Below are 27,260 nucleotides of genomic sequence, written 5' to 3'. Positions count from 1 at the left end.
TGACATTTCCGGTGTGAAAACAGACTTGGGGTTACTTGTGTTTTAGGCTTTCCCCTTGGCGGCCAGGTAGGTGCACCCACACATGTGAGGTACCGTTTTCATCGGGACACCTGTGGGAACGCGTGACGGTAGGCCATGTGTTGTTGGGGGCGTGTTTCGATGGGTGCGTCGAGCGAAATGTGCGGAAAAAGCGTTTTTTTCCCCACATTTCGGACTTTGCAGGGGTGTCTGGGTAATAAATTCTGGGGCAATTTGGGCATATCATACCTCTGCGGATTCCCACGGGTGTCCTCTTTTCGGAAATGCATGGGGTTCCCTGTTTTCCTCGGTGGCTTGGACACCCGAGGCCCATATCTGTATGATGGGAGAGTGTGACATTTCCGGTGTGAAAACAGACTTGGGGTTACTTGTGTTTTGGGCTTTCCCCTTGGCGGCCAGGTAGGTGCACCCACACATGTGAGGTACCGTTTTCATCGGGACACCTGTGGGAACGCGGGACGGTAGGCCATGTGTTGTGTTTGTGTGGTTTTCATAACGTTTTGACCCATTTGCTGGAGCCCTTTGTCTCACAACCCTTTCTTTTCCCAAATGTGACCTACATTTAGTCGCTGCTTTAGCCACCATACACTTTTGTAACCTGCACAAGTCACCTACCCTTGAAAAGGTCTGCCTGTGCTCTTTCAAAAAATGTATGGCTGCCGTTCCTCACCACATTGGTTTTCCCAATTTACACATGCTAAGTGCGTCTGGTCAGGCCGTGAGCGTAAAACTCCTGTGTACCATGGCTCAGTGTTTGGCTTGTGGTATTGCTTGTTTTGTACAAACACTACAAAATTGGTATGCTCTCCTAACTGCAAGAGTCGGGGGAATGTAGCGGAGCATTGCTTTTCTCAAAATTCATAGAAGCCATTGCCGTACCAAGCCAACCATGTCCAACACATACCTTTTTTTTCAGTCATTTTCCCGCTTTTCCCCCATTCGATGGCAGTTTCCCCTACCTAGTTGTTGCCTGACCTATACAAATCACCCCTTCCTAAACTTGGAATTTTGTCTACTTTTCAGAAATATATGCCTTTCTGTCCTCCAATTTGGCTTTCCTGCCCTTTTCTTCCATTCCGTCCATGCATGTCCAATTGGCAAAAATGGCAAAAATCGCCTACCTCTCACAAAACGGTTGATATCCCCATCAAAATAATTTTTTTCCATTTCCACTCAACCTGTTCCTGAAAGCCAACACATTGGGGAACTCAGCACAGCAAACCATTTGTTCCTAGCTCTTACAAGGAAAAAACCACAGGCTTCTTTGTGCATCATTTTATTGGTATTTTTTGAAAAAAACCAAAATTTTCGCACATTTTCCTTATTTTCTCTCACCCCCCTACAGCAACCTGGGATTCCTGGGTGGCGTTACGACCGCCTACCTGTGGGAAGAAAAGGAGCCAAATTTGGCCGAGATATCTCATGTAACAAAAAAGTTACAAGCCATTGAATGGCCACATACCAAAATCACCAAAAAAGGCTCTGGCACTGGGGAGAAATACCCATGGCACTTAAAGGGTTAAATAGCCTCCTGTAGTGCTTAGGTGTCTCCTTCCACAGCCACGCCTAGGTAAGAAAAGAGTTCCTGCTTTCCAGAAGAGTTCCAGTGTTCTGAATCTAGGGAGTGGCTCCTGCCCCACCCAACAGGAAAAGTAGTTCCAAACAGAAGAGGATCAGAGACTCAACTGGCAGGCAAGTAAGCAGCATGGTCTGCTGCAGGTAAGTCCACCCAAGCATTATGAGCCTGGCGCTTCCAGCGCTGGGACTGGGCATATTTATGAGCCTGGTGCGACTGGCGCCAGGACTGGGTCCAAAAGGTCCCAATTGGGACTGGTTGGCACTCGGAACCTGGGTTATGGATCTGCTTCCAAGGGAGTTGGGAAAACCCTGACCTTTTGGAAGCAGAGATCATGACACAAGGACCGTCTCACAAATAGTGCAAAACAGTTCCACACAACTGGATTTGACCCATCAGGTAGGCAATAAACAAGGAATCTGGGCCTGGCTATCAAAAGCTCTCAAAATGCATCGAAAAAAATAGCAATCCATCCACAGAGAGCACAGCACAACATCAACGCCACAAGACGAAGACCTTCACCGCAAAGTAAAAGTATGCTCGTGGAAGACAAGAGGGCATTCGCACCTAACTGTACCAGGAGATGTCAACATTGGAGAATATGACATCATATGTCTCCAGGAGACTTGGCTAACAAGCCCCCCAACAATAGAGGGATACCAAATTGTACTAGCCCCAGCAGCTAAGGGCCATCTGGGATGCCCGATGTCAGGGCTCATGATCGCCTGCCGCACCTGATGTGGACTCTCCATTGGACCTACTCTGATCGCAAACCTGTCCATCTTGGCAGTAAGTGTCACTTGGAAACAAAAAAACAACACCAAAGACACAGAAAACACAATAGTCATTGCCAATACATACTGGAAACCAGCCGCAATTAGTGAAGAAAGATTCATCACAATGTGCGAACATGTAATTGACGATGCAATGGCCAAGTTGTTGGTGACCTCCTTAATGATATGCAGCGATTTAAATGTGGTCTGCAAACCCCAGATGAGAACTCGAGCAAAAAAACAGCCCTCAGTGGCTGAACAGCATGGCAGAGCATGGCTCGACCTAACTCAATCTCGTGAACTGCATAATGTTGATGCCGCATTTCCAAAATCAAATAGAATATCCACCTGGGAACGAGCAGACTCAGGGGTGACAATCGACTACATATTTGTCTCCAAACCACTGCTAAGCGCCACCATCTCTTTCAACGTGCGACGCACAATTGCCAGCGACCACAATCTCTTGGTGACCTGCTGGTTAATTCCAAGTGCGAAGAATCTTTGAGCAGGCATGGACATTGAGAACAATGTCCAGGGAACACGGCTTAAACTAAGTGCTGCAGCGATCAAATATCTAACGCACAGATACAAAGGAGACGTCCAGAAGGCAGAAACCAAAGCAGTCGACTACCAACCACTGCTAATGGCATACACATGCCCAAAAACAACCTTGAAGATCACAGGTGTCATCAAAAAACACAATTACAACAAAGATCTGGTCGTGAGAAGACGTGAGTACAGAAGAGTCACGAGGACCATAAAAAAACGCCATCCAATTGCAGACGCCAACGTCATACTCAAAGTCCTGAATTCAGAGTACAAAGCCTGGGTACAAACCCATCGAACCAAACTATATCAGTTGGACGCAAAAAACATCACCAAAGCGCTAATAACGAACTCCACCAGAGATTTTTGGTCCTTACTGAGAGCAATAGAATCCCCAGTGGAAAATCTGATAACAAACAATATCTCTCAGCTCATCTGGGAAATACATTGCGCTGAAGTGTTCAAATCCGTCACACCTGAAAATATAGAGGAGCGCCAGCGCAACAATGCAAAATGGATCAATCTCGAAGACAGAGAAGACATCCTGGAAGTCATCAAAAAAATAAAAAACTCACAAGAGCCGGGACCTGACGGGATTACCAACTTTGAACTAAAAGCGCACCCTAAAGAATGGGCTGCCTTGATCAGCAAAATCTTTTGACGCTGTGCACAGTCGAATTCAGTGCCTAAATCATGGACCACAGCAACGATAATTCCCATCTACAAAAAGGGAGACATAAAGGACCCTTTGAACTTTCGGCCGATAGCGTTACTCGACTGTATAGGCAAAGTCTACGGTTCCCTACTCCTAAGGAAATTTCAAACTTGGGCCGCTTTAGCTAATTGCAATGACCACCTGCAATCAGGCTTTAAAAAAAACGCTGGGACAGCAGGTAACATACTAATATTCAGCATACTGAAAAGTAAAGCCCTACAACTTGGTCAATGTCTCTTCGTCGTGTTCATCGATTTCACGCAATCTTTCGACCGCATTGAGAGACACCGCCTTTGGACTAAATTGAGAGACTGGAATTGTCCGGAAGATATATTGGCTCCCATACAAGACTTGCGTCACAACACCTCGATGAGGATGCGTCTAAGCCGCGAAGGAGACCTATCTGACGAAATCCCGATCACACGGGCAGTTAAGCAGGGCTGCCCACTAGCTTCAGCTCTATTCTTAGCCTATATAGGCGACCTTCAGGAAAGCACAACTACCACGCGTGCCTTCCCGCCTAAAATTGGAAATACCATGAAAGAACGACTTCTTTACGCTGACAACCTCGCATTATTCAACCAGACTCCAGTCGGCCTGCAACGGCAACTTAACGGTCTCCAACAGTACGCAAGTGAAAACTTTTTGGAAATCAATAGAGGTAAAACCAAGGCCTTGATCCTGCAGAAAAAGAAAAAGAAAATCGAAAACCTAATATGGTTTCTTGGAGATTCAAAAATCGAAATTGTTCAGAACTTCAAGTACCTGGGGGTACAACTTGACAGCACGAAAATTGAAATTACCATGCAAACAGTACTGTTCAAAAAGATCAAAAAACTAGCTGCTCAGGCCAAGACAATTGATTGTAAATTTGTGAAATTCTCACTACAACCAATAATCAACTTTTACAAAATGAAAGTGGTGCCTGCTGTAACATACAGCGCTGAGGCCATGCCGACCATTCCAAAGGACATCTGGCCCAAATTGGAAGCCTCATTCTGGAAATTAGTGCTCAAGCTCCTGAATTCTACCTCGGGAGTGGCAATAAGACGTGAGCTGAGCCTCCAGTCCTTGGAGTGCACGATGAGCTGCAATACACTAATGCTCTACAGGAAGTGCAGAATGGTTGACGGCAATGAAATCTACAAAATGATCAAGCGCGAGATGGATGCAGGCAAATCTGCGATGTTAATAACCTTGCAAAAGGAAAACATCTTGCTCCTGGATGCCATCACCTCAAACGAAGACGAGCTCATCCACAATCCATGCGGAAACCTCCGTAAACTGAAGGAAGCAGATTGGGCAAAGACGACCGAATCAGCCGCGAAACAAAAGCTCAGGTCTCATCGCCCTGCCATCACAAAAATATTGAACAAGTTGCAAAATTTCATAAAGAAATTTCCAAACAAACGCGCTCGCAATCTGATACTAAGAGCACGCCTAAATCTTTTACCAACAAATGAAATACTGTTCATAAGAGGTCTATCATCAAAAGCCAATTGTCGTTTCTGTCAAGACATTGTGCCTCCACCACAAGAAACAATTCGACATCTCTTGATGTTCTGTCTCGCGACGCGCGTTATAAGACGTTACATCCCCCATGCATCAAGAGATGATCCACTGATGGAAGAACAAACGTGGTGGTGTAGGCTCATAGGAGGTGACAGAACCAGTTGGCAAATAGCCACAGCAAAAATACTAGAATACATTGCGACCGATCTACTAAAAGATAAGTAATGACTCGATGGACATGCTGTCGCATAACTACAACAGTCAACAAGCCCAATCGACACAAACTCAAGTCAGCTAAGCATTGGGACAAGTCTTGAGACATACGAAGAGATATTTATATTGTAAAAATCTTATTTTGATTAAACAATATTAAAAAAATAAAAAATATCTCTGCCATTCTCTCTATTAGGCATCAAAAATGTCTCAAGGAAAAAAAGTAGGGCAGCACAACCTTTGTACTATCGGTGAAGGCTTCTGATGCAGTTTTAAGACCGAGACTGAGTTATCTCATTTTGGAAATGCCAATAGTCTTATGGTTAAACGTGATTTTTTAAAAAGAAAATTAAGAAAATGTTAACGCTTTCAGAATGATTCCACATTGCCAAGGTATATTAATCAGAAATATGCATGTTGTCCAAAACAAGTTTCATGATTTCGTACGCCCTCCTCACTACCTAGTCACAGTTTTGTGGCTCCCTTCTTACTCTCGTTCTGTCATGGCCTCTCAAAGATGGCATTTCCTACTGCATCGCCATTACACCGCTACACTCTGCACAAACTGCATATTATTGCCTTCATTGTTAAGAAATTTAGTTCTGCTGCTCCCTCTTCACCATTCCGGTGACTCGCTCTTCCTCCTCCCCTTCCTTCAACTCTAGCTGAGGAAAATGGTAAAGGGACTTTGCTCGCAAATGAAACCTTGCTTGTTGGCAAATGGTGCATTTATTTGCTGTCGTTTTCACTCCGTCCGAGAAAGTTGCATATTTAATTAATTTGTGCAACCATAAAACTACTTTTATCGGTAATTTGTCTTTCTTGTTCTGCTTGTGTCAACCTGAAGCCACGTTAATCATCCAAGAGCCTGTTGAACCTGCACTTTTAGAGCGTTTTGTCTATTTTTCTTACATTAGGAATTTGTTGAGAGAAGGCAATGACCTGACCCTATTAATGAACCCTCCATTCACAAATGTGAAAGGGTAACTTCATGTTTGTCAAATTCGGGGAAATGTGTGCCTATTAAATGAGACATGAATGCCACATTTGTTTATTTATGTAGAAAGGTGAATGTGCTGTTGCTAATGTTTAAAATTGTACCACAATGAATATCCTTTTTTTGCATTATTTTTAGTTTGGGCTATTAGGTTGCACTGAAAGCACTATCTTTAAGCGGAAACTATTGTCGTCAAAATAAGAGTTTTAACATAAGCGCTTCAAATATGGGCTTTGAATGAGGGCCTGTAATACCTTTCCAGTGGAGATGACGTTTAAGGAGGGGTACACAGTTGTTAGCTCATTGAATCCCTCCCATTCCCTGCCCCTAGCCAGGCTAATCCCTATGGCTAATTCCACCCATTCCTGCCCATCTCGGAACTCTTTGAGCTCGTCCATGGAGGCAGCCATCTTGGATGTTTATCTCTAAGGAAGCTGTCTGGAAACGAGCCGAAACTAGTGGCCATCTTTGAATAGGAAAGATATCCTGCATCTTCCAAATAAAATGATACATGAAGTTACAGGCGCTTCTGTTTTGGTGCATTTTGTTGCACCTCTTCGGATTGTGTGAGCACCGTATGTTGGAGTTGACACAAAGCTTGTAGGTGTCTGGTTATTTGCCCACCCATTGACTAATCATGTGTAAAAAATATTAGGCATTTCGCAGGCACTGCTATTGGATGCCCACAAAATCCCAAAATGTTGGCATTGCCAATGCTTGTTTATTTAAGGATGGCTTTTGGGCATGCTTCTGTGGCTGGCTTACTCATACGTCCCGTCCCCTTTCCTCCATCCTTGTCCGCGTCCCCCAACATGGGGACGGTACCGGAACATTTGGCACTGCAAAATTGAGCTTCCCCTTTAAATTTAGTATAGCTCGCGGGGGCTCAGCCTTGGGCGTGTGAACACCGCGCTGAGCCCCGCCCTGCGGCGCCTCACCTCAGTCAATTTTTCCACATGGACTGTGTCGGACGTGCCAGCCATTGTGGAGACCTTTTTAGCTTTCCGCTTGTTTCCCGTTTGTTTTTTCAATTCTTATTTCACTACGGTGGAGGGAGATCTTCCCCACTTCTCATCCCCACGTTTAGGACTTCGTCTCCAGGACCTCTCGTCAAGACACGGTAAGGCCCTTTGTTGAGCACAGCTCCAAAGCACGATTGTCTCCTTCCCCGGGGTTCAAACCGATCAGGGTTCCTTGGATTCAGGTTCTGACAGGCCTGAGGCTGCTAAGGCTAACGACTATCAAGCAGAGGGGCTGGGGGCTCTTATGGGCACTCCGGGGACAGACCTGCAGCCTCCCAGGCTGCCAGCTCCCTATCTGAGGGGCACAGGTGCCCTACCAGGCTGTCCTGGGAAGGACAATCAGGTTTGTCCTCTTCTTCTACCGACGGGGGTAAGAGATCGTCGAGTTCCACCTCCAAGAGTCTGTCCTCGACTAGATCCAGTATGGTTACCGGCACAGGTGCAGAAGGCTCCCAGCCAACCTGAGCTCGCTCCGAGGCCGTGAACGAGGGCTTCAAGACTACTGGCCGTCTGACTGAGGGCTCAGCGCCTACCAGAGGGATCTCTGATGTCGACACCTCTGCTTCGGGTACAAGACCAAAGCTGTATCCTCTCGTGTCTGAGGCCTCTCTTGGCTCAGGGTCGCCCTCCTGGGCGTGGCTCAAGGCTTCAAAATGGAGGAGCGGCATTTGGCGGAGCCTGCCAGTCACCTGTTTTACCGCTGCAGTTTTGGACCAATCTAATTTCATGGTCGATTCTGGGTTTTGGGTAAACCAGCAGATGCATTCTGGTACATGTATGCTGTCCAAGAGGCAGAGGGCTGGAGGAGGCATATGAAGTACCTTTGTTTGTAGCAAGCTACTAAGAGCTGGAGAGGCCCTGGTTGCAGTTGCCTGTTCCAAGATACTGCAGGCTATGCTGCCAAGAGCCAGAAAGACCTTCATTACAATCCACTGCTGCAGGCTACTGAAGCTGGGACTGAGTTTATTTGAATACAGCTGCCTGAGACTGCAATCAGCTCCACCCTGCTGGGCTGTTGGCTCGGAGGGCCTATATAAGCTCACTTTGAACAGAAGTAGTTTTTCAGTCAACTGCTTCCACTGGGAGTTCATGCTTTTGAAGACGTAAATAGAAAAATCTAGGCAGTATAGCCCTCGGTGTGGGTTGCACACCCTATCATCCACTATGTGGTTGGATTGTTAATAACAAACATTCATGTAGTAGTTAAATGTATTCGATGGTTGTTCTGAGGCTAAGTAATGATCCGTAATTGGGATTTTATATAGTTTTATTACTCAAAATATAGTGCAGATGCTAATCTTGCCAATGCATTTCGGACTACAATTGTCCTTCATCAGGGTCTCTGATTCTCATCTGATACATATAAGTCAATTATAGGAAATTGATCATAATCACAGTATTAACCATCATCAGTGAACATGTCCAATCATAATATGTTCCAGGCAATGTCATGTCATAGCATAATCATCATAATCACCAGTATTGAAGAAAACAAAACAAAACAAAACAGAAGGCCACATCACATCACAACATTAACAACATATAAGAGAATGTGAAAACATGAAAAAACGTATATCAGACAAATGCATCCTTGTTCTAGTCTCTTACTTGTACTCCTGAAGCCAACAATCATGAGGTCAAACCGTGCGATGTGAGAATCATCATTGTGTTCGTGATCATGCTTTTTACCACTAGCTATGTGTGTACTCAGGATAATAGCCTTAACTGTAAGGGTCACACGTTCCTCTTTTTCTGAAATACTGTGTGTCACTTAACACCTGGGTTCTAAGTGTGAATGCGTTCTTAATAAGGCTTTAATTGGGTACCCTTGTCCGTGCATGGAGGGTTAATGCTTCTTATCCCATTTCGGGTGGCCCATGAGTGAGGTGAGCTCATACTTCTTATCCCATTACGGATGGCCCCTAAATAAGGTCAGTGATTCTCCAACATTTATGGGGAGATGTTATAACTCTCATGCATAGTGATCGCCACGTCTCCCATGCTTATCCCGTGTAAATTATTGTAAACTGACCTGTGCTGACTCGTGGGAGCCATACGAGGTACTGTCAAGATTCTCTGCAGAAATAACAAAATCATGCAACACCCAAATTCTAACGTTCCATGCTCATTTCGAATCGATGAACATTGCTTACTGCTATAATATCCAGCATTTGCCTGATCTCGCCTACTCGTCTGACCGCTCTGTGTGAGCGGCTGGAAAATTGCAGGGTCTGTGTCACTGCTGTTCATGTAAACTGGCCAGTAGCCATGGAAACCGGCGTCCATGTTTCTAAGATGGAGTCCTGTTTGGTTTGATTTAGTGATATGGGTTGGTCATTTTGGAATGGAGCAGCGTGCCAGTCGTAGACTGTAGAAAAATGTGTGGAGGTAAATCTGCCATATTAAAAGTAAACCTAACTATCCAAAGGGCTACTCATGTAATGGGTAAATTCAATATATATATCAGGTAGCGCTCAATGCTAAAAAATATAGTGACTGCATTATATTGTAAGCACAAAATCGTTACTGGGAGGCATCCTTACTGATCTCATCTGTGCATGCTGGCTGTGAACCACCACAAGAAGGTATCTACTATTAGGGGACTTACAACATACTGGGGCTCCGATCGCTGGATACTGTTTTCACATAAAGGCACTCTCATAAGACAATACTAAATAGTCATCTTGAGCCAATATCCATGTGGTACAGTACAATAGTAGGGTCTACTGTTTTGGTTCTAGTAGTTCAATGTTTTTGTGCAGCGGTCATATCTCTCAGATGTCTATTTGCAATCAAATGTGGGAAATAGGTATTATTCTGGGCAATCTGGTTAGATTACGACAGAATCGCATGGTCGTAACTACCAAACATTACAGGATAGTGTCATGTTACTTCACGACTGGATGGTTTGATGGATGGACGTTTGTACTTTTGAACCTTTTCTGAATATCCTGATCTTTGGCTTTTAAATCCTGTTTGTTGTTGCTGCTTTGCAGTACCCTTTCCAGTTTGCTTTTGCAGTCTGTCTGTTTTTGAACTTTTCCTTGATTTCCAGCTTCTGCCTTCTGAACCCCCTGTCCTGTTTTGCTGTTAAAGACAATCAGTTCTTTACTGATACCTTTTCTGCCTTTCTACCTTTCTGTAAACAACCTGGTTTCTGTAAGTATTTCTGCTTCACAGAATTGTCCGGTTTCTTTCTGCAGTTCCAGTCTCTTGAAGTGTTTCTGTTTGTTCCTTGCCTGCAATATTACCAGACTTCAGTCCATAGTATTAGTGCCTGTTCTTAAGTACTCTGAGTTTCCTGAACCCCTCGTATTCGCTGTGTTGGTAGCAACCTATCTTGCCTGAGTCCTTTGACTTGTGTATTTTGATACGCCAGTCTCTGCTTTGTACTTTTTTAGCTATCCTGTCCTGTACCTGGTTACTGTGAGAAACCAAAGGGTGTCTCACTATCTAGACCAGGGGGATCTCTTGCTCAGGTGGCCAGAGCATGGCCACCGCCTTTTGATCCAGACCCTGAGGGTGGACAAGTGCAGGAGGATCACCTGAATGAGAGGTCCTCTGGGAGTGGGGGTGAGACATCCGATGGCAAGACGCAGTAACCCCCTCTTCACAAAATACCCCTACCCAACACTTCCTCCTCCGTTATAGGTTGTTGCAAGTCTTGTCCCGTTGCCCCCTCCCCAATTCCAACAGGTACACACATCAAAGGGAGGCGTTGCAGAACAAACACAACACCATATTTCTCACAACAGCAAAATCTTCTGACAATATTTTTACCATCTCTCAAAAACAACTACAGCTCCCACACTCCTACCTCCACTCTAGAAATCCCATTTACCAAACCACTGGGACTAAGAAGAAGTGAGCGGGAGCTATGAAGATTATCCATAGGAACCAATACACCAGGAACTCCTATGGGCAGTCGCCATTTTGTCCCAATAATGAGGCCAGGCAAGGGCAGGCCTCCCTTTACAATCATTCCCATCTGAAACCTGTTAACTCTCCCAGGAAGTATAAAAGGTGGAACACACAGACACACTTTGAGCGAGCTGGGGATGCCGCACAGAGGCTGAGAGGGAAGAATTCGAGCTGGAGAGACCCTAGAACGAATGGAGGAAGAAAGACTGCCTAAATGCTGGGCCTATGAGTAAAGGGGAAGCTGCAGTGTGGTGAGGGAGGTCTAACTTCAGGGAGCCAAACCAGGGGCAGCTGGGGGTTACCTGACAGTGCCCACTCCAGAGCTCCTCCCCTTGGCAAAACAGGAAAGCCCAGGCCTTTGAGGGGCAGGTGGCGAGACCCTGATCCCAACAAGGTATCCCCTTCAACTCCTGCAGCTAGCAAAACCCTGGAAGGCTGTATAGGGAAGCTGACAAAGTGGAAGCAGAATAAGAAAAGTGCATTCTGGGACATGAAGTCCAAAGCTTGTGTCTAGAAAGACTTGTGTACATGCTCATTATAAATGCTATATCATATCAAGGCTGTAAAACTTTGCAAATGAAGAGGCGTCCGAGCCCGGCTGAGGGAGACCCCTGAGAGGACAGAGCGAAGGAGAACAGCGCCTCCAGCATTGCATTCAAAAGATACCAGCAGCCCTCCCAGGTGAACGACAGAGTTGGAGAGGTGAGGCCAAGCCTGTGGAAGTAACCTTGACTCACAAATTTGAACTTAAAAGAAAAGAATGGAATGCACATAGCTGGTGAGGTGGCGAGTGACATGAAAGGCCAGTGCGTGTAAAGCAAAGATAAAAGCTGCAGCAATCTATTGCATAATTGAAGGCTGTAATGTGTGGATGAGACGCGAAGGAAGGCAGACCTGTGTTGAACATAAACTGTGAAATCAGTGATACTGAGTAGCTGAGTGGTCCAGCGAAAGGAAGTAGCCCATTCAAAAGTCTCAGTGAAAGGTGTACGTTGAACTTTTTGTGCTTTTTGATATCGAACAAAGTAAAGGGAAAGTCGAAGTGGTCCTGCAGAAGTCTAATGTACAAATCTGTGAACATTCGAAGGTCTTTGACATTTAAGAGAAGGTCCAAGCCTGACTGAGGGAGACCGAAAGTTTGAAGGTCTGAACCCGACTGAGGAAGAGACCAGAAGTGTGAAGGCCCGAGCCCGACTGAGGGAGACTGAAAATGTTATATGGTAGGGGAAGAAACCCCTCAAAGATGTGAATTAAGCTTGGGGAAGGGAACCCCTGCAAATGCTGTGTTTGAAGGGCCCGAGCCCGACTGAGGGAGATCTACGTGAACGTTTGGTCGAATATTACTTTAAACGGTCAGAGCCTGACTGAGGGATACCAGCGTGAACTTTTTGTTGAGCTGTGCTTTGAAAACTAGAGGAAGAGACTTTAAAGTGGAAGTCCAGGCGGCCTCTATCCACATTTTGAACTGCCTTTGTTATGAGAACCTGAGCCAGAGTGTGTCATCCTGTCTACGGAGAGCGCCTTACTCAGTGTTGTCCAACGTAGGGAGGAGAGCTGACTCAGCCACATTTATTTTTCATTTTCTAACACTGATTTTCCTTTACGTACACCTTTTTCCATGCACCCCTTTATTGTAATAGCATAAGGGCAAGCCATAGGTTTATTTAGTATAGGCCACTTCATTTTGGCAGACATGACAAGGACTGTGTTATTTATTATTTGATGGTTGAGCGTTCTCCCATCTTAGATGTAGGGAAAGATAGGCATTCTTCAAACCCCTTTTGGAGAACAATAAAGGTGTTTCAAATGTATCTTTTGTGTCTGTTTCACTTGTTATACTATGCCACCCTTACATTACTTCTTTCAACTCTGCTTTCCACCTGTATTACATCTTGGTCCACTGTTGTGCCTCACTCTGTATCCGTTTACAATGTGACCCCTGGGTTGGTCCCCATTCAGGTCAGATAAGGGAAATACTTCTGTTGCCTTCACTTAGTTCATTGGAGTCTTACCTGCCTCTGTATATGGTCTCAGGTTTTACCCTTGTACTGAGTTTAACAGTCTCTTCAGCACACCCAACTCATGACTCTGCTGTATGACAGTTGTTAAGAATAATCTGCTGGTACCGATCCCGAGGGCTTTCCTCAACCCATGGAGACTCCTTATCATATTCCAGTACACCCTTTTCTCTGACCAATCTGTGTTGCCCAGTGTGTTTGCTTGTCTTTGCCTTCTCTCTGTCTCTTTGCTTACAGACAGCTTCTGCCCCTGTAGTTCCTGTGAATACCTGTTTGAACTCAGGTCAGCTTGGTATGTACCCTGTTTCTGTAGTATGCTTGAATTGCCTCAGGAATCTCTCCTAATCTACAGTGCATACTATGAGATTTGCCCTGTGCTCTCCGGCCAGACTCCTGGCAGGTGTATACAGCCATGGGCAACCTGCTCCTGAGGGGATTCATGATCTTGCAGTCAGAGCCAAGGCCACGGGCATCGCCTTTCAGATGCACGCTTCTTGGGATATCATCAGCAAGGCTTTTACTTGGGCCACTCCGTCAGCCTTCTATAAGCACTATTCACTAGACACCAGCTCCAGGCGTGATGCAGAGTTTCGTCAGGCGGTTCTGAAGAACCCTTTTGCTTTGTCCTAGATATGAGGCAGGTTATCACAGCTCCACCTTATGTTTCTTGTTCGGTGGAATCACCTACAAGGATGGAGGAATGGGGACGGCACATATGAATAGTTAAAGTTATTCACCGTAGTGACTAGAGTACTCATAGTCCATAGTCCCCTTTCCTCCATATGTACCACCCACCTTCCTCGGCTAGCATGCCAAGGGCTAATCGCTGCCAAAGGTTCAGGTACCGTCCCCATGTTGGGGAACGCCCACAAGATGGAGGAAAGGGGACTTTGGACTATGAGTACTCTAGTCACTACGGTGAGTAATTTTAATTTTCACTGCAGAGCTTTTAAGTGACATATGTTTTTTAAGTAATGTATGTATAAAGTACCTTTTTGTACATCCGAAACTTAGATGGTGTATGTTAAGCCAGATCAAGTGAATACTGAAGGCGTTCTTGAATGGAGAGTGCACTGAGAATACTTATTAACAACAAAACAATGAAAATGCATTTTTGTATCAACTTGAAAATAATTGTTGTTTTACTTTTGTTTTCAGCAATTCCCTAAAGATTCAATCAACGAGGAAGTGGTGGAACTTTTACTGCCTTACTTTGAGATGGGAGACTATAATATTGAGACAGCAAAACGAGTGTGTGGAAATGTAGCCGGACTTTGTTCATGGACAAAGGCTATGGCTTCCTTTTTCTCTATCAATAAGGAAGTGCTACCCTTGAAGGTACTTTTTTGTGAACATGTTTCACTAATAAAGCTAATTGGATGTGCCGACACCACAAATCAAAGATGCTTATTATTTTCAACTCTTGAAAATGTAATTGACTGCTCACCTATTATTTTTTTTAAGACTGCAAGGTATGTTTGAATGTCTTTTATGTGTCAGTGAACATAGATAAGAACCATAGTGATAATCACGTTGTGAACAACAACTTAATATGAATGTAATAGTCATTGAATTGCTAAAACCAGTCACACAAAAGCTAATAAATGAAAAGAAGAAATAAAAAAATAAAGTGAAGAACAATACTCATAATACCTCAGTATCAATATACTTTTGGTACCCAATTCAAAGATTCATTGGCTCTTATATTGGCATGTAGGTGTGTAGTATTGTATCATTTAAAAAAAAAGAAACACAACAGATAATGGACCTCATTACGACCCTGGCGTTGCACCATGGTGCTAATAGCACCATGGTACTAATAGCACCATGGTCCATGCCGGTAACTTACCGACTCCGCCATGGCGGAATAGGGAATTATCACCCCATTCCGAGGTTGGCGGGGCGGTAATTCCCCATGCCGCCATTGCCCTTCCCCATTTCCATTTTTGCCCCATAGGGCTCAATGGGAATGGGGAAGGTGCTAAGTACGGCGCCGCAAATTGCGGCACCGTACTTAGCACCAAGGTCCCTTTGCGGGTTGGTTTTTAACACCTGCAAAAAGCAGGCGTTAAAGTCTCCAACCCGCAAAGGGACCTCATAATCAGGCGTTAAGGGTTTAACGGCGCCGCCACCGTTTACAGCACCGTTAACGCCTGGGTTGTAATGAGGGCCAGCGTGCATTTGAAGAGTCTAATATTCATGACTAGGATGGATTGTTTTGTTAAGGTTGATATGAAATGTTTATCCCGCATCTCATGTTCCTCACGTCCCCAAATTGCGAATTCATAAGTACTGTGACCTGAGAATTTACTGTACAGTAGAAATAAAGGTGGGGTGTGTTTGTGTATTTATATGTTTGTATATGTCTGTGTCTATATAATATTATAGTTTAGCACCCAGGCCGGGGGACACAACCAATCCGGTTGCTTGGATTGCGTGCTGAATCTACCTACCCAAGCCCCCGTTCCAAGCAACCTGATGGTTTATCGCTTGATGTACTTTGCATTCTGAAGTAAACTGCACTGAGACTGGGCGTGTGTGGCTGGCAGACATACCCCGGAGCAGACATGGAGGGGAGGCTAGAGTTGGTGTGCTGCATCATAATGGGACCTTCTGTGCGCTCTCCACACATGTCACCTCACTGTGGTACAGTGCAGTGCGTTGCGGTGCGTTGCAGTGCAAATATCTCGGAAACTGTGCATCCTAGTTCCTTGAAACGTGGTTTTCTGTTGAGTTTTGTTCCTCGCGTTGAGACACTTAAAATATGTGTGTTGGGGATGGCATCCAGGGAAAGGGGTGTCCAAATGTCATGTATCCTGTAATGTCCAGATAGCCCTAACTGGTAACTATGCAAAATTTGGTGCAGAATGGTTGAACGGTGTGGAATTGTTTAAGGAACAAACTAACAGATTTTCTGCTTTATATTTAGAGAAGAGATGTTAACCAATATTTATGATGCACCCATCACCACAGTAGTGGTCCTATGGCATCTGAAACTTGTCCGAGAGGTGGCGTATTGTGACATCGCTAAGGTGTCGTCAGACTTCAGACAGTAAATAGTAACAAAAAGGGCTGGAGGAAAAGCTATGACAATGATATATAAGCCATCAGATGAACACATTCACTAGGGTAAAAATAAGTGCGATGAGGGGAAGGTAATATGGTAGTTGTAGTAGGGGTGCATGCTTCTTAACTGTGTTTAGTTATCAGTGAGCATGAGAGAAAATATTTGGAATGTAACTGTGATGGCAATATTTAGACCAGACGAGGCCTGGCACCAGATATAGTTGGTGTGTGCTTGTGTAATAGACTTGATATATGCTCAAGCAGGCCCTTGAAGTATGAAGGCTTTCAGCAGCTTAGTTAGTAATAACAACACACTATATCTGGGGAGAGAACTGGTTTTCTCATGACAGCTGAAGCAAGAGACCAGGTGAAATACCCAGTCATACAGCCGCTCTCCGAGATCCAAATCTGGGTTATAATTAATTTCAGATCATATAGGCATTCAGTATCAATTTGTAAAAGTAATGTTCAAAAAGACTCAGAAGATGTAGTTATGTTTCAACGATGATTTTATCTGTCAAACCATAGTTTTATGAAAAAGTAAAATTGTTGTCACTAATAACGTTTTTAGTGAGGAAGAATTTGCCACAATAGCTCAATAATCAGACTAAGTTATGCCAACGCATTTCGGAATAGATATTCCTTCATCAGGGCAAGTCTAAACAGCATAAACATCATATGTACATTCACATGATTAAAACAAACAGTGCAAAATCCAAATTTCACATATAATACCAAAAATGTAAAGTACATACCAATAAGTTGTGTTTGTAGAAGCAAAAGGTGGACCGAATCAAAAAAACAGAAGAAAAGGAAAACCAATCAGTATTTAAAGGTAAGCGCTATCTAAATGTAGCTATGTATAAAGTAAATAGTCAATTACCTGAGATTGGTAAGTCAAACGTAGCAAATTGAATTAGGGCTATCATAGTCAAATAAACGAACTGCCCCGCTGAGCTCAGTGAAGTACGTGTCACTGAAAAGCAGTATCTGTAAGCAGGAGGTCGTGTTAGTTACTTTCAAGAAGCGTTCCAGGTTAGAAGCGTTGTTAAACGCGTTGTTAGCAGAACGTGTATATATAAAGCTTACCGTCACGGAGAACGGAGTGGAGCTGTTCTCTCTGGGTCTGCTGGTAGCAGACTGACCTCGCCGCATCGGAGCGTTGCTAGGCAACGTTGTGATATACGACACGTGATCGCGGCCCCTCTAGAAGGGCGCGCGTTATGTGTCGAGGCTGCAATCAAGCCAGTGGGCTTGAGTAAGGTTGAAATAAATATTTACTGGACCTAATGGGCTCATAACAGGAAAACTAGACATTTAGAAATAGAAATTCACAGAGCGAAAAAATCATAGAAAGTGAAGAAATCCTCAAAACGAACCCTTGGCTATACGATCACCGTAACTTGTCAAATTGTCAAAACATCACCAATGTAATGGATTGAAATCCCTAATTAGATACATAACAATTTCAAACATTTTCATCACTCATAGGTATACATCGATGCTGCCAGTGGTGTCGTCCGGAAGGGCGGCACCTTGGGTCCTGGACGGAGGTCCAGGAAATGCAGCATTTGTAACAGTAATACATAGTGTTGTTGTATAGCCATTTGTACATATAATGCCAGAGTGTACCACCACGATTTTAAGTTATCATCCTCAATCATATCATTTGGGTCATGGTCCCACTTGCGCTTAAATCTTAATTCAAACAACTAGGTCCAAACAGAGAGAGTATTTTTTATTTTTATTATATTTATTGGTTTTGACACAGTTGATTCATTGATAAACAATTGATATGCATAACCCAAGAACAACATAGTGTAACTTCCCCAAACCTCCCTTCCCTCCCCCCTCCCCCTTTCAACCGAGACCACCGAAAAGTCCTCAATCTTCTTTAGGATCTCGTGTCGGGCCGGGACTGTCCGTTTTATCCGAGGCACCGTCCTGCGCCTCTGGGTGGAGTAGTGGCACCGTAAGCGCCACCCAACTGAGCAAATCAGCGCTGGAGTCGAGGCGCTGCACGTGTATCGCCGTTTCCCACGCTGCTGTCTCAGCAGCTATCCATCTCCTGAGGTCGCCCCACCAAAGGGCCTCGGTCGGACCTCTAGCGCTCTTCCATTTCATAGCTATACGCCTCTTCGCAGTGATGTCCAAACAGAGAGAGTAACATGTAATTAAGGAAAACAACATGCAATTAAAGAAAACAATGATAATTAATCTCCTTGTTTAGTCCATTTGGGACTAAACTGCCAAGTTTGTCTATCCAGAAGGTCTCTCTGCGATTCAGGCGTTGGCATAAATCTTCATGAGGGTTGTTTTTTGTTAGTACCTCCAGAATCACAAATCTTATCTGTGTCACATTATGTCCATTGGCCACCCAATGTCGTGCCACAGCTGAGTTGGTATTTGCATTTCGGATACAGGACCGATGTTCACCCCATCTAATTTTGGCTGTTCTTGTCGACTGTCCGACATAGAATTTACCACATGGGCATTTAATACCATAAATAATATTGCTGCTGTCACATGTGCCAAAAGTCTTGAGCAGAATCCTTTTCCCTGTTCTGGGATGATTAATGGTGTTGCCTTTAATAACAAAGTTACAATTCACACAATGGAGGCAAGGAAATGTTCCAGTGCGTTGAGTTGTGGGTCCCTTCGGTGTAGGTTTGGTTTGCACCAGTTCATCTCTCAAGTTTCTACTGCGTTGGTACGCGAATATTGGTGTTTCACTAAACAGATTCTGTACCCTGGTGTTGTTTTTAAAGATCTCCCAGTGTTTCATGATGGTTTTCTTGATTTTGTTGCTTTGAATGGAAAATTTGGATACGTATACCGGTGATTTGAGTTCTCTTTTCTTTTTGGTGTCCTGTGTTGATAATAGGGTCTCTCGTGACACGGCATTGACTTTGTCAGACGCAATCTCAAGTTCATTTTGTTTATAGCCACGGGCCAGAAATTTCTCTTTCATCTCCATCTGTTGCATTTTACAATCTTCAGGGTCACTCACTATTTTCTTAACCCGTAACAACTGACTGTAAGGCAAATTTCTGAGCAAACTAGGCTGATGAAAGCTGAGGCGATGCAAGAGGTTATTGCGATCCGTCGCTTTCCGGAACAGTGAAGTGCTGTAGCAAGTGGCTTGCTTTCTGACTTGGACATCTAGAAAAGTTATGGTGTCATTCGAGATCTCATTGGTGAACTGGATTCTTTGGTCAATGTTATTGAGGTATTCAAAAAAGGTTTCAAAAGATTCTCTGGTCCCCTTCCAAATTCCAAAGATATCATCCATGTATCGTGTCCATAGCCAAATATCTTTGTTCCATTCTTGTTTATTCAATACATGGTCAGTCTCAAACTTGTGCATAAAACTGTTGGCGTATGAGGGTGCCATGGTGGCCCCCGCAGGCGGAGGAGGAAACATAAAAAACAAACCACAGACCAGATTGCAGCAGAAGAAAATCTAGTTATCAACATATCAGAAAGGAGATTAAACAAGTCAGAGACAGAGATTCTTCAGAAAGGTCTCAGTTTCGTACCAACGTACCGAACCACCTTGTTCGACACAAAGATTGAACTGTACAAATTTATTTGCAAACTCAAACTTAAAGTCTTCTTTGAAGAGTTGGAAACTCAAGACAGTCCAGTCAAGATTCCAGACTACCAGGAATTCAGAACTAAAAGTGGATTTGTTCCACCAATCATAGTACCATCCATTGAAATCTTTCAGAAACTGGTAACTCGCGATCTTGAACGCATCAGTTATAAAACCCCGCAACATAGGAATCTCAAACCACACGAGATGAGATTAATTAGGAATCTGTTCAGTGACAAAAACATTACCATACGTCCAGCTGACAAAGGGGGAGCCCTAGTCACCCAAAACACGACAGACTATGATGCCGAGTGTACCAGACAACTCGAAGATCGCACCACATATGCCACTCTGGATCACGACCCGACTCTTTCTATCAAACAAAACTTGGAAAGTCTTCTGGCTAAAGCACTCGAATTAGAATGGATAAATGAGCATACACAGAGGTTCCTCTTCAAAAGTCACCCTAGGATCCCTAATTTCTATACATTGCCGGGTTAAGAAAATAGTGAGTGACCCTGAAGATTGTAAAATGCAACAGATGCAGATGAAAGAGAAATTTCTGGCCCGTGGCTATAAACAAAATGAACTTGAGATTGCGTCTGACAAAGTCAATGCCGTGTCACGAGAGACCCTATTATCTACACAGGACACCAAAAAGAAAAGAGAACTCAAATCACCGGTATACGTATCCAAATTTTCCATTCAAAGCAACAAAATCAAGAAAACCATCATGAAACACTGGGAGATCTTTAAAAACGACACCAGGCTACAGAATCTGTTTAGTGAAACACCAATATTCGCGTACCAACGCAGTAGAAACTTGAGAGATGAACTGGTGCAAACCAAACCTACACCGAAGGGACCCGCAACTCAACGCACTGGAACATTTCCTTGCCTCCATTGTGTGAATTGTGACTTTGTTATTAAAGGCAACACCATTAATCATCCCAGAACAGGGAAAAGGATTCTGCTCAAGACTTTTGGCACATGTGACAGCAGCAATATTATTTATGGTATTAAATGCCCATGTGGTAAATTCTATGTCGGACAGTCGACAAGAACAGCCAAAATTAGATGGGGTGAACATCGGTCCTGTATCTGAAATGCAAATACCAACTCAGCTGTGGCACGACATTGGGTGGCCAATGGACATAATGTGACACAGATAAGATTTGTGATTCTGGAGGTACTAACAAAAAACAACCCTCATGAAGATTTATGCCAACGCCTGAATCGCAGAGAGACCTTCTGGATAGACAAACTTGGCAGTTTAGTCCCAAATGGACTAAACGAGGAGATTAATTATCATTGTTTTCTTTAATTGCATGTTGTTTTCCTTAATTACATGTTACTCTCTCTGTTTGGACCTAGTTGTTTGAATTAAGATTTAGGCGCAAGTGGGACCATGACCCAAATGATATGTTTGAGGATGATAACTTAAAATCGTGGTGGTACACTCTGGCATTATATGTACAAATGGCTATACAACAACACTATGTATTACTGTTACAAATGCTGCATTTCCTGGACCTCCGTCCAGGACCCAAGGTGCCGCCCTTCCGGACGACACCACTGGCAGCATTGATGTATACCTATGAGTGATGAAAATGTTTGAAATTGTTATGTATCTAATTAGGGATTTCAATCCATTACATTGGTGATGTTTTGACAATTTGACAAATTACGGTGATCGTATAGCCAAGGGTTCGTTTTGAGGATTTCTTCACTTTCTATGATTTTTTCGCTCTGTGAATTTCTATTTCTAAATGTCTAGTTTTCCTGTAATGAGCCCATTAGGTCCAGTAAATATTTATTTCAACCTTACTCAAGCCCACTGGCTTGATTGCAGCCTCGACACATAACGCGCGCCCTTCTAGAGGGGCCGCGATCACGTGTCGTATATCACAACGTTGCCTAGCAACGCTCCGATGCGGCGAGGTCAGTCTGCTACCAGCAGACCCAGAGAGAACAGCTCCACTCCGTTCTCCGTGACGGTAAGCTTTATATATACACGTTCTGCTAACAACGCGTTTAACAACGCTTCTAACCTGGAACGCTTCTTGAAAGTAACTAACACGACCTCCTGCTTACAGATACTGCTTTTCAGTGACACGTACTTCACTGAGCTTGGCGGGGCAGTTCGTTTATTTGACTATGATAGCCCTAATTCAATTTGCTACGTTTGACTTACCAATCTCAGGTAATTGACTATTTACTTTATACATAGCTACATTTAGATAGCGCTTACCTTTAAATACTGATTGGTTTTCCTTTTCTTCTGTTTTTTTGATTCGGTCCACCTTTTGCTTCTACAAACACAACTTATTGGTATGTACTTTACATTTTTGGTGTTATATGTGAAATTTGGATTTTGCACTGTTTGTTTTAATCAAGTGAATGTACATATGATGTTTATGCTGTTTAGACTTGCCCTGATGAAGGAATATCTACTCCGAAATGCATTGGCATAACTTAGTCTGATTATTGAGATATTGTGGCAAATTCTTCCTCACTAAAAACGTTATTAGTGACAACCATTTACTTTTTCATAAAACTATGGTTTGACAGATAAAATCATCGTTGAAACATAACTACATCTTCTGAGTCTTTTTGAACATTACTTTTACAAATTGATACTGAATGCCTATATGATCTGAAATTAATTATAACCCAGATTGGGATCTCGGAGAGCGGCTGTATGACTGGGTATTTCACCTGGTCTCTTGCTTCAGTTGTTATTGTTGGCTTGCGTGTCTCCAAACCTTTTACAGCCTGCTCCTGCACAAAGGACTACTTCTGAAAAGACTGATACCTTTTTGAGATTTGGTATACCCTTCACAAGTAGATGAATTTTCCAGTGGTGCCCACTCATTTTGCTTCCTGCTTTTCTCATGACAGCTGACAGATGTGTCGGCGCCAAGAGTTGGGTTTGTATAGAAGAATGCATGGAAAAACGTGAGTTAAGGAGTAAGGGTCGGGGATGGGACGTAATGAACTTGAGTACAGTAAACTTTGCCTAAACTGTGAGCTAGGTATAACTCACTGTACCTTTCAAGGTAGCTAAACTACATAGATAATAACTGTAATGTACTGATAAAGAAGGAGTACAAAAGGTAAGTTGCAGAGTTACAGTATAATATATATATACTTGTGGCTATGCTTAGATCACATGCTATGCAAAGGCCGACATCTGGTCGTAGGTGCAAAGTATTACATTGCTTCTTTTCAAAACTCCAAAAAAGGGACGTCGACAGGGTGTGTCAGTAATGTACCCATGGTCCTTCAGATAGTTTTTTTCCACCATTATAGTCGTACACAAGTTGCAGAGTTCCTTCTTTTCTGGCTAACGCCTTTGATCATGCACATTTTAAATGTTAGCTTTCTTCCTATCCTTTCGACGGCCGTACAACAGTAAGACCTTCAGCGAAGGCTTGAAGGACAGATTGTTCGTCGACAATGACTATTTGGACCTTCTCGACGAACTTTAACTGCAGCCTACTTAGGCCTCAATGAGCCTCTGCCCTTTACAGTAGGGAGAGTGGGGGAGGTAATAAATTCATTACTTTAAAGAATGCCTATTTCCCTATTCTTCCTTTTCCATCGCCTGGCTAACATTTTTCCATACTATGGAAAACACACCATTTAAATGTTGTCCTTCCTGTAACAGGAAGTCTCCCTGGAAGGACTCACAAAGGGTGTGTAACATCTGCCTCCCAGGGACCACCCAAGCATTGCAAGTTCTGCAAACTTTTTCGGCCCAAAACAATAAAGGGCCCATCACGCCAGGCAGGCCGATGCTGCTATGGTCGTGGAGGGCGCGTCCAGCGATGTCACCGTCAGCATCCTAAATGATGCCGAGGGCGATCGGGGCCCACTGGTTTCCCACGTGCAAGCCCCCGACTCCACTAGGTTGGCTGGCTGTTCTGCTACGGAGCCGACACCCGGTGGCTCAAGCACCCACACTGTACATCACACAAAGCACAACCCCCATGGCCGACAGTCGACTGCTTCGTCTACCATTAAGCCACATGTGGTGTCGAAAGGAAGGTTACAGGAATAGCAGTGCCCTAAGGAACAGTTTGGTCAGAGCGGACCTATCATCGTCTCAAGAGGCTCAGACTCAATAAAAGGGAACTCAACCCTGTCATAACTGCCAGCATTGCAGTAATATCCTTCCAGGCAACACAATTTCACACCCATACACAGGGAAACCCATCACATTGAAACATTCATGTACCTGTGTTTCCTCAAATGTGGTCTATGCCCTGAAATGTCCTTGTGGTTTCTATTATGTTGGGATCACCATGAGAAAAGCAAAATCATGCTGGACCGAGCACAAGTCCAATATTCGGACAAAAAGCCTCAGATCCCCAGTATCAATGCACTTCCTAGAGGCAAAACATAGTATTGCCCAGCTTAAGTGTATGATCTTAGAACAAGTTAGAGTGGGACCAAGAGGGGAAGATGTCCATAAGAGATTACTCCAGAGGGAGATTGCTTGGATTGATCTTTTGGACTGTTTGAGCCCAAGAGGAATGAATTGTGAATTCAATCTCATGTGTTTTCTTTAAGGTTTTCTTTTGTGCTTTTAGTCATTTGTGTTAAGTTGCGTATAGACTGTCAATAATAGTTGGCAAGGATGTGCCTGTTAATGAATGTGCCTCTTGCCTCTATGCACTCTCTGCATTATTTTTGAGGCCAGATCTTAAACATAATTTCCGATTGTGGATTGAATTTATGAGTTTGGGTGTGTAAAGATCTATCTACAAACTGTTTATCGGTGATATTTGTGGTGGTTTTCCAGATTGTGAACGGCAGAGGCACCGGGAGTTCGCTGTTGAGCCTGGTAACAGATAGTCAGTAGACTGACTAATTAGAATGTGAGCGGTATTGACACCGCAGGACAAACTGAACATGCTTGGAAGGGTTCTTTGCCTGAGACATGCCAATATAAAAGGAGACTTGGTGTGAGTTTTAATTACTTTACTACACTCATGGGGTGTCCCTTAAGGTGATGGGAGTGACTGGATACCCGGATCACAGCATATTCACCTTATGGCCACGCTGACTACCTTGCAGGAGCTTGGGGCATAGAGCAGTATATCACTGCTATTTGCCCCTTCTCCCGCCTTAAAGTATTTAATCCTTGATTATTTCATCTGAAATGACAGTGATAGGTGGGGGCACCTCGGGGTATTCACTGTCACGATGCCCCCCCCACATCCCTCCTCCCCCCCCACTCCCTCCCCTCTCCAGTTCCTTCCATATTGAATCGTTCAGGGTGGTTTTCACCTTTATAAACACTGCTTTACGCATAGGTATAGCGACACCTTCAGTTTCCCAGCTTGTACTCCCTTAAGGACCGGCTGTAAATATACTTGTGATAACACTGAGGTGTAACACTTAGCCTACTGTCCACCGTTGGACACTCGCATACTGACGTGCCACAAGTCATGCCATTTAGATCTTATCTCCACAATGAATGGGATTTCTGCTCACACCTGGACATGATTAGGGCAGAATAATGAGCGGAGGCATGTGGTACGGGCGTTCCGCGAGTCTTGCACTGCGGTTGCCGAATCCCACACTAAGATGGAAGTCTGGAGCCGAGGCACGCATGCGCGCCGCCTCCATGATGACCATGTAAATAGAACAGTCACGAGCAGAGCGTCTTTAGCGATGGGCTGCTCGGTTGAACTGGAAGTTGCGTATCTCTGAGTGGTGAGTGTCTTTAACGAGATACCCTTAGTTGTTATAGCCCTGTGCTCAGTATGACGGGCACTACGGAATTGGACCACTAGAGAGGGCTTCTGCGCGCCAACATGCTCTTGTGTATATGTAATTTTCAACCAGTACGGGTGTCGTTTCAGCACACTGACACAGGAGAGCCTGTGTTAGCCTTTAAGTTTATGTCTGCTTGTAATCTTCAACCCACGTAAGGGCTGTATCCCTATTGGGGTACTGGCTTAATCACAGTATAACAACTGGGGAGGAATGTAGTGTGTATAGCCAGACATGGACTGCACCACGGTGTATGCTCGTTTTGACGCTCAAAGTACAGTTTACATTATTAAAACACCAAGTAGCATGATTAATTCGGGTCATTTCGATAGGCTCTCCCAAGGGCAAGGGATATAGTTTTTCCTTTATTTTACTTACCTGAATGTTGTTACAAGTGCAGGGTGACAATTTCGATAACACATTAAGGACACACATCTGATCTCTTCTTGCCTTTAGCCATTGCCCACTGGAAAACCTAGCTCATCACCATTCATTTCACCCGGGGAGAGGCACTTTTCTTCCTTCCGGGTTGACTCCGGTTTTTGCTACATACACAGGAATGAGGTTAGTTTCACTTTTTCCTTGAGAGTTACTAATGAAATCTCTCGGTTGGCATAGAGGAATAATTAGGTTATCCTTTCCTTTTGTAGGAATTAATGAACAATTTTGAAACTATTACACACCTCGCCCTGAAGAAGGATTGTTGCGTAATCCGAAACGCGTCGGCACACATGGTTGTGTTTTAGGAGACTCTGAGCAGAAAGAATTATACTGCCCAGATGGACAATCGAGCCAATGTGGTTACTTTGTAGTACTTAGCCACATATGAATTCCCTGTTTAATTTAATGTGTTACTTCATGAATAATCTTCTGAGTACATTTGGGTGCTTTTGAGGACTGTGATTCAACCCGGAATACTGTCATTGCCTCAGAATATTGTCAATGTACTGCTACTTTTGTTGTTAATGACTTCGACACTATTAATTAATGGTGTGGTTGTTAATTTGAATGTATTTTTGGTTAAATTGACTAACCCATATATAAAACACTGTATCTGTTTATAAAACTCTTCTGTCCCAGCTTTGTGGTGCTTCTCTGTAGACGAGCAGATAGACAGATGTTCTGCATATCTTGTTGATCATATGAATAGTTTATGAAGACAGCGAATGCTGGTTGCATTATATCTAAATTTAGATTGTGGTCTCTCATGACTCAAAACTTCTCCTGGCTGGAGTGGGATTGTGTTCACGAGACACTAAAAATAACCACAGGGACTTATGTCCCATTAGGAGTGCAGCATAGGGTAATCAGCTGGCAACGGCTGGTGTGTGTTTGGTGTTTCGTTTTTTGAATCTCGAGTGGCCTTGAGATTCTCCCTGCTGCACCTGAAGCTGTATATGAACTCCCTGAAGCATTATAACCAAATCCTTGCGAAATAACCTAAATATACACTTTGTGACACTGTTGTGCCTCCCACCATATA

At 43.9% G+C, this 27,260-nt stretch overlaps 1 protein-coding gene across 1 annotated transcript in view; it reads left to right on the top strand.

The window, feature by feature from the left end:
• DNAH5 (dynein axonemal heavy chain 5) overlaps nt 1-27,260 on the top strand; it is a 4,235,244-nt gene that overhangs the window by 3,364,993 nt on the left and 842,991 nt on the right. Inside the window, exon 60 of the mRNA XM_069613779.1 lies at nt 14,491-14,670. Within this exon, the coding sequence (XP_069469880.1) occupies nt 14,491-14,670 (180 nt within the window). The remainder of the gene's footprint in view (nt 1-14,490; nt 14,671-27,260) is intronic.

This window comes from Ambystoma mexicanum, chromosome 5p (genome assembly GCF_040938575.1).
Source record: "Ambystoma mexicanum isolate Mex_15411 chromosome 5p, UKY_AmexF1_1, whole genome shotgun sequence".
In the NCBI taxonomy this organism is placed as follows: Eukaryota; Metazoa; Chordata; class Amphibia; order Caudata; family Ambystomatidae; genus Ambystoma; species Ambystoma mexicanum.
The sequence above is the reverse complement of the archived record's forward strand: the minus strand, read 5'-3'. Positions and strand labels throughout refer to the sequence as shown.